This window comes from Apodemus sylvaticus, chromosome 13, assembly GCF_947179515.1.
Source record: "Apodemus sylvaticus chromosome 13, mApoSyl1.1, whole genome shotgun sequence".
NCBI classification, from domain to species: domain Eukaryota; kingdom Metazoa; phylum Chordata; class Mammalia; order Rodentia; family Muridae; genus Apodemus; species Apodemus sylvaticus.
Window position 1 is genome coordinate 93154081 of NC_067484.1, and position 12983 is coordinate 93167063.

General features: G+C 44.0%; 1 protein-coding gene across 1 annotated transcript in view; it reads left to right on the plus strand.

Annotated features, from left to right (window-relative positions):
- The window catches only part of Ankrd29 (ankyrin repeat domain 29), a 58109-nt gene extending 46561 nt beyond the window's left edge, over positions 1 to 11548 (plus strand). The window contains exons 8-10 of the mRNA XM_052155808.1: positions 752 to 847; positions 2048 to 2146; positions 9817 to 11548. Coding sequence (XP_052011768.1) covers positions 752 to 847; positions 2048 to 2146; positions 9817 to 9924 — 303 coding nt within the window. The 3' untranslated portion in view covers positions 9925 to 11548. The remainder of the gene's footprint in view (positions 1 to 751; positions 848 to 2047; positions 2147 to 9816) is intronic.
- Positions 11549 to 12983: the final 1435 nt, after the last annotated feature.

Sequence of the window (12983 nt, forward strand, 5' to 3'; positions counted from 1 at the left end):
GTGGTGGCGCATGCCTTTAATCCCAGCACTTGGGAGGCAGAAGCAGGCGGATTCTGAGTTGGAGGCCAGCCTGGTCTACATAGCAGGACTACACAGAAAAACCCTGTCTCCAAAAACCAAGAAAAGAAGAAGAAGAGGAGGAAGAAGAAGAAGGAGGAGAAGAAGAAGAAGAAGAAGAAGAAGAAGAAGAAGAAGAAGAAGAAGAAGAAGAAGAAGAAGAAGAGGAAGAGGAAGAGGAAGAGGAAGAGGAAGAGGAAGAGGAAGAAGAAGAACAAGAAGAACAAGAAGAACAAGAAGAACAAGAAGAAGAACAAGAACAAGAAGAAGAAGAACAAGAAGAAGAACAAGAAGAACAAGAAGGTTACCACCACCATACACAGGCTAATAAACACACAGGGCAGGTGAAGTCAAGACTGCATACAGTTCTAAGGCCGAAACAATAAATCATTAAAGACAGCTAAGCAATCTCCACTGAGCCATGAACAGCGGAGAAGGCCTCTTGGATCGATCAATAGCCTTAAATATGGTCCTGAAATCACCCTGTCCCTGACAGTGTTCTCAGGGCCTGGAGGTGTGTCTAACTTAGCAAACAGTAGTCACCCACTATAGATGGCTTCCTCATGCAGAATCACTGCCCACTGTGCTCTAACCTGCCCTAGATTGAGATATGCGCTGATTCATTAACTGATGTTTAGTTCTCAGCCAGCACAAATGTATGTTAATGGTAGTCCCCGTGTCCCCTCTGCTTCAGGACGGAACGACGGCATTGCTGAAAGCGGCCAACAAAGGGTATAACGATGTCATTGAGGAACTGCTCAAATTCTCACCTACTCTCGGGATTTTAAAGGTAAGACCTAAGAAGTTATGCCACTCTGTCAGAGAGAGAGAGAGAGACAGACAGACAGAGAGAGAGACAGAGAGACAGAAAGACAGACAGAATGACACAGAGAGAGAGACTAGATGAGAAATACTGGAGACCGAGAGAGAACTGGGTTGTGGTTAGATGGGGGTGTCTGTGGGTGCAAGTGGAAATGGGGAGGTGGTAAATAGAACAATCTCCTCATATCTAGTCTTCCAAGAAAATAAACAGTACAATTGCCACTAAAAACAGGAAAGTGCACTATTGATATTGCTTGGAAGCTTTGTGTAATCAAAGAAGGACACCCAGTTTCTTCATCACCCTCAGGAAAGACCCATTCTTCTTGGTTAATTTAAGTATAAAATTAGCCACAAACATCTGGAGAGCCTGAGAAGATGTGTTTCTGGAGACTAGAAATGCTTTGTTAAGTTTGAGTCGTTTTGATGGGAGTATCTCTGTGCTGCTCTGGATACAGCACAGCCCACAGCTGCCCCCAGGAGTCCCCAGGCACATGAGGAGGTGGGGGGGGGGGGCTTCGAGAGCCTGCAGTTCCTGCCGCAGGGCCCCAGTTCTACCATCTTAAGGTATCTGGAGAAACTGACAAGAAACGAATGTGGCTGCCATCCACAGTTATAATTTATGGGTCATGTTGATGATACTTTATATTTGGGTGTGTGCAAGATAAAATGTGCAAAATATTCTTTGCTTTTGGGATGTAAGAGAAAAGAAGCAGTGGCCTAGGCCTAACCCACGGGCAGCCTGCTGTGGGTTTGAAGCATTTACAGTCCTGCTTTGTTAAAGAGAGGGCACTAAGTCTCTTCTCAGTTAACAGTGTAGCAGAGCTGTGCCCTCAGGATACATCAGGACAGACAAACCTTTTCCCTGGAATGACTCCACAAACGCATCATGTCCAGGCTGGAACCATTCCATCTGTCCTGCACATTTTCAGACCCCGTTCCTGCTGACGTCTAATAAAGAATTGCTGGGCTCGGTATCAGCCCCCATCCCTAACGAGCTGCTGTCAGCTTGTTCGGTGTGAGCTACCTTCAGTGTGTCTGAAGTAGTACCCATGCGACCTTAGCAAGTACAGGGGAAACCGTGTTGCTCTTGTGGTGCGTGACTGCAGCCAGGCAAGCATGCTGAGGCCTGTGAGCTCAACTCTTGACACACGCTCTCGTTTTCTCTTAGAACGGGACATCGGCTCTCCACGCAGCAGTGCTCAGTGGGAATGCTAAGACAGTTGCCCTGCTCCTGGAAGCAGGGGCAGATCCAGCCTTGAGAAACAAGGTACTCACTCAATCTGTCCTTTAACTACACGGGCCTCTGTGTAAAGAGGCCTCCTCCTCACAAGGCATTTTCATAGTTACACACAGTAAGGGGATGCTGGGTTGCCGTTAAGAGTTATTCCTAGCCAACGCATTTAGACTCGGGGGAACTGTGCTAAAATCCCTACATCATCCAATGTGTTCTCTAACCATTTACTCATATAAAATGTGCGAACAGTGGGGGTGGGGATGTAGTTTAGTTATCAGAGTGCATGCCAGCATGCAGGATTCCCCTGTAGGACATAAACCAGTAGTGGTAGTTCATAGTTTTAGGCCAGTACTCAGGAGCTGGAGGCAAGGGATCAGAAGCTTGTAATGGTGTGACTTCCTGGTAGGGAGGAGGTGGTCATTAGGCAGTAAGTATGTGCTCTAGAAATGTCAGCATCCTGGAAGCCTATATCTCCTTCCCTATGAGCTGAGTGTTTATATCTTGAGAATTACTAATGTATGCTTAGTGACTTGATCAGGAAAATGTGTTGTTGTCGGTAGGATCGCATGCCATTGCTACAACATCAGTCCATGCTTTTATTATTAAATCCTTAGAGCTGAACCAAATTTGGAAGTCAGGGAGTTTTCAGTCACAGTAGAAAGGCTTGTCATTGTACACCCTCTTACTTGATGTCTGCTGAAGCTGTCTTGTGTGCAGACTGGAAGTGAAAGAGAAGCCTGTTAGTTGTATTCAGATTGCTGTTGCTATAATAAGAATTAGCCTGACAAAACAATATAGGGAAGGAAGGGTTCATTTAAGGTCATAATTCCAGGTTACAGTCCATCATAGCTCAGAAGTCAAGATAGCAGGACTTTAAAACATCTAGTGACATCATACCCACGGTCAAGAACACAGAACAATGTGTGCGTTCATGTGTCAGGTTCGGATCCCTTTCTCCACTCAGTCCAGGTTCCAAGCCCAGGGAATGCAACCGCCCACTGTGGCATGGATCTCCCCACCACAGCTGATCCAGTTAAAGAGAAGTCTGTGACAGGTGTGCCCATAGTCCCGCCAGATGCAGCAATCTCTCATCAAAACTCTCTTCATAGGTGAATCTAGGTTTGTAAGGTTACAATTGGAACTGACCATGGAGGCTGAGAGGCGACTTAGTTGTTAAGAGTGCTTGCTGCACAACAGTCAGAACCCGAGTTTAGGACTCAAAACCCACGTGACAATCTTGCATGTGCTGCTTTTGCCTGTAACCCCAGCACGGAGGGAGGGAGGGGCAGAAGGATTGCTGGAGTCTGCTGGCTACCAGCTTAGCTGAGAGTCATAAGCTCCAGTCTCAGGAAGAGGCTCGGCCTCGAGGGAGTAAGGCAAAAAGGGATAAAGGGGAACTCCCTCCTCTGACCTCCACGTGCATACACATGCACACATCATCACGTACAGCACACACGAAACCCATTAAGAAGGGCCGAAGGATTAATATGCTAGGCCAAGGCCCTCATCTCCATTGTCCCTAGCACACAGAAGGACTATTTCCCCATTCCTGGGGAAATGAACTGATTTCAGAAAGCTCTGCTGTTAACATTTCTGCCTATCTTTCCCCTGATAGCTAAGTTTATTTTCCGTGAGCTGGCCTGGCTGGGTGACAAGCCAGCTGAAGTCACAACTGCCTTTCTTTGCAATCTTATCTCTAGACTTGTACAGAACTCTTTGAGAAATCAAACATTGCTAGAGAGCGATCCAGGACTGGGTTAAGACGCGGAACACCGTTAACACCTTGTTATGGAAACAGAAAAAGAAATTCATGACCTACTTTGTCCCCTTAAAGGACTAGCCGGAATGGGCATGAGTGATTTCTAGGGGACATAATGCTGAGTGGTCAGCTTCCCCAGAGGAACTGAACTTAGTTATGGAGGCTCATACTGCAGAAAGCCCTGGGAATCCCTGCCAGGAGCCCCATCTGCCCACCAGACACCCAAGAGAAGCAGACCTAGAAGCAAGGAAATTAGAGCAGCAACCTAGAACTCTTGAAAGAGATTTTTTGTTTTGTTTTTTGTTTTTGTTGTTGTTGATGATAGTGGTAGTGATGATGATGATAATGGTAGTTATCCTCCATGTCCGTGGTTTCCTGCATCCCGGGTGCCCTTGAATACCTGATCCTCCTGTGTTCAGCCTCTAAGTCCTAGGATTGCAGACAACATAGCCCCATACTGGTTTTGGAAAAGGTCTTTGGGCTCTCAGTCATTTAACAGGTCTCTGTTGAATACCTACTGGATACTGGATACCGTGCTCTACTCTGGGGACATAATTTACAGTTTCTGCTTTCGTCTAGCTGAGAATTCAGAGGAGGAATAGGGCAAGGAAGGAATCACAGTACAGACAGTATGAGCTATACGCAGGGGCACAGCACATGTTGTTGGAGCTTCCCAAAAACAGCGGTGGCTAAGCCAGTCGCTTTTTAAGCTTTGCTATTTTTTTAAAGATATATTTATTTATTATATGTGAGTACACTGTAGCTATCTTCAGACACCAGAAGAGGGTGTCAGATCTCATTATAGATGATTGTGAGCCACCATGTGATTGTTGGGAATTGAACTCAGGACCTTTGGAAGAGAAATAAGTGCTCTTAACCGCTGAGCCATCTCTCCAGCCTGACCTTTTCACCAAAACAGAAAAACACACAAACAGGAAGAGGGAGAGGAGAGAATTGAAGGGGAGAGGAGAGGAGAGGAGAGGAGAGGAGAGGAGAGGAGAGGAGAGGAGAGGAGAGGAGAGGAGAGGAGAGGAGGGGAGAAAAGGGGATAGGGAGAAGGAGCGGGAGGGGCTAGAGGAGTGTTTGACCCTATTCCTGAAGAGACCAGAAAAATATGTACTCACTCCCAGATAAGGAACTGACAACAGATCAGAGTAATGATGCCACCAAAGTCCGACCTGTGAAGCAGAGTGTTGAATGTAGGTGTGGCAGCACAGGTGAAGGGCTCACAGGGGCAGGGAAGGCTCCAAGGCAGCTGTACCACCAACAACCCATGCCAGCCTGGGGTGGAGACTCCTGAGAGCCTGCGTCCTGGGGCTCTTCACTTGACTTGCAGGCAGCTCTGGAGCGCCCCTTTTGTCAGTAGTCCTGGTGTTTATATAGCCTTGGTGGGCTGGGCTGGGCTGGGCTGGGCTGGGGTGGGGTGGGGTGGGGTGCTTGTCTTGTAAATTTCAGGGACTTGCTGAGACTGTGTCATTTACTTCCCAAGTTTAACGAGCTTCCTTTTAGAAGTTCATGAGTCAGCTGGGAAGTGGTGGTGCATGCCTTTAATCCTGCACTTGGGAGGCAGAGGCAAGTGGATTTCTAAGTTTGAGGTCTACAGAGTGAGTTCCGGGACAGCCAGGGCTACACAGAGAGACCCTGTCCTGGGGGGGGGGGGGGGAAGAAAAAAAAGAAGTTCATGAGTCTTAGTGACTTTCTTCCAGGATGGCAACTGCTACACAACAGAGGAAGTGGGGAGAAAGCGAAGGGGGGAAGGGTGGGCAGGGAGAAATGGAAAGCTGAGGGGGAAGAGTAGGTAAGAAAAGGAAGCGGCTCTTGCAAGCCTTGGTTCCTTAGCAAAGAAGGCTGCCTACTGGGACCTGTGCGGACACTCGGCTCCTCCCCCTTCCCAGATGCCAATCTGTGTGCAGCTCAGTTTTTATCAGTGGTGGCCAAAGACACCCCACAGCCTGTGTGCAGAGTCACGCAAAAGAGTCCAGCCATCCTCTGTTTAGCTCCACACGAAAGAAATATGGAAGATCATTCTACATTGCTAAGATTTTTGGTTTTTTCAGAAATATATTTTGTATGCCAAACTGTAGCAGATTTATTATATTTTATTAACTAGGAAATACATTTTTTTCAGATTTCATTTCTAAGTTAAAAACATATTAGAGTGCTCCATAGTATTTAAGAGCGTACAATGGTGCTGATATCACGGAAGTTCAAGAAGTCTTTCTCAGCCGGGCAGTGGTGGTGGCACACGCCTTTAATCTCAGTACTTGAGAGGCAGAGGCAGGCAGATTTCTTAGTTTGAGGCCAGCCTGGTCTACAGAGTGAATTCCAGGATAGCCAGGACTAGCCAGAGAAACTCTGTCTCAAAAAAGAAGAAGAAGAAAAGGAGGAGGAGGAGGAGGAGGAGGAGGAGAAGAAGAAGAAGAAGAAGAAGAAGAAGAAGAAGAAGAAGAAGAAGAAGAAGAAGAAGAAGAAGAAGAAGAAGAAGAAGAAGAGGAAGAAGAGGAAGAAGAGGAAGAAGAGGAAGAAGAGGAAGAAGAGGAAGAAGAGGAAGAAGAGGAAGAAGAGGAAGAAGAGGAAGAAGAGGAAGAAGAGGAAGAAGAGGAAGAAGAGGAAGAAGAGGAAGAAGAGGAAGAAGAGGAAGAAGAGGAAGAAGAGGAAGAAGAGGAAGAAGAAGAAGAAGAAGAAGAAGAAGAAGAAGAAGAAGAAGAAGAAGAAGAAGAAGAGGAGGAGGAGGAGGAGGAGGAGGAGGAGGAGGAGGAGGAGGAGGAGGAGGAGGAGGAGGAGGAGGAGGAGCTGGATCCTTAAGTACTCCAAGCTGTGCCTCAGCAGGCTGCTGGGTGATCAGTTCAGTGGTAACTTCCAGTCCTGTGGGAAGTTGCAGCCACAGACACTAACCCTTCCTTGGCTCTGTGTTAAGCTCTACAGACTTCTTGGCTGCTTCTACCTGGCTGTGTGTTACGCTGTACAGGCTTCATGACTGCTTTCTCATCAGACCACACCTGTCTTACTGCAGCACGCCCCTCCTTACATCTGGGAGCTAGAATGTTGCTTTTATTGAGGCAGAGACTAAAGAGCAGAGATCGGAACAGGGAGGAGGGTGGCCAAAGTCCAGAGGGGTGGAAGGAATAAATTCTAGTCACACAACAGGTGATGCGGTTTATAACAATGCGTTCTGTGTTTTATAAAGGACTGAAAGATGTTCGAAGCTTTCCCGAAAGAATATTTAGGGAAATGGGGATGCCAATCATCCTGATTCATTCATTACACTTTATATCTCTGAATCAGCTACCACACTGTACCCCATAATATGAACAAATGAGAATAATAATGAGGGGCCAGCGAGATGGCTCAGTAGGTAAACGTGCTTTCCAAATCTGATGACCTGACTTCGAGGTCTGGACCCCATGTGGTAGGAGAGAATGACTACTTCACATAAATTAGAAAATGCGTTACAAAAATAATAAATACATTGGAATGTGGGCAGAAAAAAAAACCCATCTTGAGTCCTCCCTATCATACAAACCACCTAATAAACTAATTTTTTTTTTTTTCATTTAGCAGGTTTTTTTTTTTTATTATTCGATATAATTTATTTACATTTCAAATGATTTCCCCTTTTCTAGCCCCCCCACTCCCCGAAAGTCCCGCAAGCCCCCTTCTCTTCCCCTGTCCTCCCACCCACCCCTTCCCACTTCCCCGTTCTGGTTTTGCTGAATACTGTTTCACTGAGTCTTTCCAGAACCAGGGGCCACTCCTCCTTTCTTCTTGTACCTCATTTGATGTGTGGATTATGTTTTGGGTATTCCAGTTTTCTAGGTTAATATCCACTTATTAGTGAGTGCATACCATGATTCACCTTTTGAGTCTGGGTTACCTCACTTAGTATGATATTCTCTAGCTCCATCCATTTGCCTAAGAATTTCATGAATTCATTGTTTCTAATGGCTGAATAGTACTCCATTGTGTAGATATACCACATTTTTTGCATCCACTCTTCTGTTGAGGGATACCTGGGTTCTTTCCAGCATCTGGCAATTACAAATAGGGCTGCTATGAACATAGTAGAACATGTATCCTTATTACATGGTGGGGAGTCTTCTGGGTATATGCCCAGGAGTGGTATAGCAGGATCTTCTGGAAGTAAGGAGCCCAGTTTTCGGAGGAACCGCCAGACTGATTTCCAGAGTGGTTGTACCAATTTGCAACCCCACCAGCAGTGGAGGAGTGTTCCTCTTTCTCCACACCCTCTCCAACACCTGCTGTCTCCTGAATTTTTAATCTTAGCCATTCTGACTGGTGTAAGATGAAATCTTAGGGTTGTTTTGATTTGCATTTCCCTAATGACTAATGAAGTTGAGCATTTTTTAAGATGCTTCTCCGCCATCCGAAGTTCTTCAGGTGAGAATTCTTTGTTTAACTCTGTACCCCATTTTTTAATAGGGTTGTTTGGTTTTCTGGAGTCTAACTTCTTGAGTTCTTTATATATATTGGATATTAGCCCTCTATCTGATGTAGGATTGGTGAAGATCTTTTCCCAATTTGTTGGTTGCCGATTTGTCCTCTTGATGGTGTCCTTTGCCTTACAGAAACTTTGTAATTTTATGAGGTCCCATTTGTCAATTCTTGCTCTTAGAGCATACGCTATTGGTGTTCTGTTCAGAAACTTTCTCCCTGTACCGATGTCCTCAAGGGTCTTCCCCAGTTTTTTTTCTATTAGCTTCAGAGTGTCTGGCTTTATGTGGAGGTCCTTGATCCATTTGGATTTGAGCTTAGTACAAGGAGACAAGGATGGATCAATTCGCATTCTTCTGCATGCTGACCTCCAGTTGAACCAGCACCATTTGTTGAAAAGGCTATCTTTTTTCCATTGGATGTTTTCAGCCTCTTTGTCGAGGATCAAGTGGCCATAGGTGTGTGGGTTCATTTCTGGATCTTCAATCCTGTTCCATTGATCCTCCTGTCTGTCACTGTACCAATACCATGCAGTTTTTAACACTATTGCTCTGTAGTATTGCTTGAGGTCAGGGATACTGATTCCCCCAGATTTCCTTTTGTTGCTGAGAATAGTTTTAGCTATCCTGGGTTTTTTGTTGTTCCAGATGAATTTGATAATTGCTCTTTCTAGCTCTGTGAAGAATTGAGTTGGGATTTTGATGGGTATTGCATTGAATCTGTATAGTGCTTTAGGCAAAATGGCCATTTTAACTATATTGATTCTGCCGATCCATGAGCATGGGAGGTTTTCCCATTTTTTGAGGTCTTCTTCCATTTCCTTCTTCAGAGTCTTGAAGTTCTTGTCATACAGATCTTTCACATGTTTGGTAAGAGTCACCCCAAGATACTTTATACTGTTTGTGGCTATTGTGAAGGGGGTCATTTCCCTAATTTCTTTCTCAGCCTGCTTATCCTTTGAGTATAGGAAGGCCACTGATTTGCTTGAGTTGACTTTATAACCTGCCACTTTGCTGAAGTTGTTTATCAGCTGTAGGAGTTCTCTAGTGGAGTTCTTTGGGTCACTTAGGTAGACGATCATGTCGTCTGCAAATAATGATAGTTTGACTTCTTCCTTTCCAATTTGTATCCCTTTGACCTCCTTATAAACTAATTTTTTTAATCCAATGCTTGTACTTATTGAGCAACCATAAGATGAAATGTGCCAGGCAGTGTGCTGAAAATGCAGATGCAGTGATTTTTAAGACTAAGGCCTGCCCTCCAGGAGCCTCCAGTACAGTAAAGATCTGACTAAATATGGAGCTGGTGTTGAGCTGAGAGAACAGCAGGGGCTGCTTCTCATCAGAAGGAGACCCCCGTTGCCTACTACAGGTCAAGAGTCCAGTGGAGGCTTATCGCTGAAGGACAAAGCCTGGGCTTGCCCGCCCCGTCTGCGTCCCTAGAATTACACCAGTGGGGGCGCTGCACTAATGGCCGTCTCATCTTCTTTCAGGCCAATGAGCTTCCAGCAGAACTAACCAAAAATGAACGAATACTGCACCTCCTGAGACAGAAAGAAGGACCTGGGAAGAATGACCTTGGAGCTGTCTTAGATAGATAGGGACTTGGGCCACAGTATCTAGAAAGAAATGGTTCTTAACGATGTTGGAAATGAAGAAAGAATGTCTGCCCCGTGGGTTTGCACATTGTGCACTAATCCAGGAAGGGCTCAAGGTCCACTTCCCTCTATTACAGTGGGCTTCTCACACTGCCCTGTAACTTGGCCCCTGGGGACATGGATAGTCACAGATTCCACAGAAACATATCTACAGCTATGCTGACTCGAGTCCCTAAGTTCAACTCCATGTTGGACATGATTTTGTGCTAAAAAATGAAGCAAAAGTTTCATTCTTTAAGAGTCAGAGACCTCCCTACAATAAAGCAGTACCTGTTTACTTTTGTGTTTAATGTAGCTATGCTAAAATACAATGTGTTTAGTGTAGCTATGCTAAAATACAATGTGTTTAATGTAGCTATGCTAAAATACAATGTATTTAATGTAGTTATGCTAAAATACATGTTTAATGTAGCTATGCTAAAATACAATGTATTTAGTGTAGCTATGCTAAAATGCAATGTGTTTAATGTAGCTATGCTAAAATCCAATGCCTCCATCATAGTTTCATTTGTCCATTCACTGTAAAGTATTTTCTACCACCAGAGTTGTGGTTATTGTGAGCCAGTGTATGCATAAGCATCTGTTATTTAAGATCCACTTCTGACATTCCACTATGTGCTATTCAAAAATAGGTCATTAATACATAGAAAAGATAAACTATTTGTTAGTAAAACCTCATCTTTTCCTGACATGTAAAGTCACTGTCCCCTAGTCCACATTGTCAGTGTATAAGGATACTAATGGGAAGTTGAAAACCCCAACAGCTACAAACCACAAGTCTTTTTGAGCTTTGACTCTGCTTGTATGGTCTAGAGTCCAATTGCCAAGGCACACATGAGGACACTATACTGGGGAATCTGGAGCTTCTTGCAGCACTGTCTCTGACACTCTGACTGTGAGCTCACTGGATGAAATATGATATACATGAGTACTGTTGCTGTTACTACTGGGACTATCCATAGCAAATGCAGTTGTTAGTATTTACCAGGTGTCCATTTATGCACGCTCATGGGTGAATTGGTCCCAGTACAGAACCACAAGTTTGCCAAATGGTTTGAGGAGGATCTAAAGTTGATGCTCGATGCACTTTCAATGGTGTCTAACTGCCTCTGTCGGTGCCTAACTGCATATACAGAAATCAAGCTTCCTTCTATAATGCACCATATGAAACACTAATAGTGCATCTCACATTTAAACACATATCCACACTCCAGCTCACACTATGCATGCCCCAGGTTCCACCAGCAGTCCTATTAAGATGGAGGGGAAACTAATCCTAAGGAAGGTTTTGCTTAACTAAATGCAATGGTATTAGAAGTACTACCTTTAAGTCTGCAAATACCAGAGTGGAACTTTTGAAATCACAAGATGATCTCTTGGCCTGGAGACATGGCTCAGCGGTTAAGAACACTGACTGCTCTTCCAAAGGTCCTGAGTTCAAATCCCAGCAATCACCTGATGGCTCACAACCATCTGTAATTAGATCTGACACCTTCTTCTGGTGTGTTGGAAGACAGCTACAGTGTACTTAGATATAATAATAATAAATCTTTTGTTTGTTTTTTAATTTGGTTTTTATTTTTTTTCGAGACAGGATTTCTCTGTATAGCCCTCGCTGTCCTGGAGCTCACTCTGTAGACCAAGCTGGCCTCAAACTCAGAAATCTGCCTGCCTCTGCCTCCCAAAGTGCTGGGATTACAGGCATGCGCCACCAACGCCCAGCAATATTTAAAAAAAAATGATGATCTCTTAAAATTGTTTATGATAAATGCAATCAGAACGAGAAGATTTTGATAAACATTGCTAACAAAGCCAGTGACAAACTGTACACAGCCCTCAGAGAAGGATAAAGTCTGGTAGGCTCTGCAGAAATCCCCAGTCTAATTTCAAGATGAAAGATTAGAAAGCTGTGCGTTGCCACAACACCAGACACAAATATTTTGGTAGCCCAAGATCAGTGCCAACTTCCCCATTGGCAGCCTTTTACTCGGCAAAGTTATGCAAATACACATTTCCTCCACAGGGATTTTGAAATGCTATATTTTACTTGAAGGATAAATTAATGTGGACTTTGCAATTTCCCCTTTGTTTAGCCCTATACCAGAACCAGTTGTTTATCACAGGTCCAAAAGAAAACAGCATTCCAAATACCACCACCACTAACAACAACAACAGCAACGAAGCCAAAAGACAGTATCAGAAACTTCATGTTTTTCACTAAAACCTCTTGACATTGGTCTATCCCTTATATGAACCATTTTAGGGCCATGAAATTAATTCAGTATCTTTAGCAATATTTAACAACGACCTTTGTACTGTATGAAACAGATGTCTGGATTAGCATTTGATCTAGATGCAATTATGATGTTATCCATGGCAGGGAAGTTGGTTAAGAACCTACCAAAGACTGAACAAGATGTCTGTTATTTCAGAAACTGTGTTTCCATTTGTACACATGTAAAGGACTTGTTAACAATCCAGTCTTCATCCAAAGACTTAATATGAGCAGTTCTTTTGCAAATAATCCATTTAGCTGAACTACAAAAGTTTGTCACCCCATCCTTCTGTTTGTGATACTTAAAGTTAATACACTTCCAAATTTGCCTTTGCTGCTTTTTTTTTTATTAACAGAGATTATTTCTGTGGTTTTTAAAGCTTCCTTTTACATTTATTGTTTGTGAACACTGAAGTACTCTTGAAAGTCAGAAAACAATACAGGGGGTTCTTTCTTCCACTGCAAGTTCTGGGAATGGAACTCAGGTCCCCAAGCTTGGCAGAAGGTGTCTTTACCACTGAGCCATTTCACTGGCCCCTGCATGATTTAGAATAGAATAAAATTTCATAGTGAGTAATTCCACTCCATTGGTAAATAGATTGGAGTTTAGGATCCTAAACTTTGAGTTTCATTTCACTAAAGGACTAATCAACTATTGTTTCTACTGCTACAAGTGTGTGTGTGAAAGTTTTCCTTCCAAACAAAACTTCCTGGGGTATCATTAAAG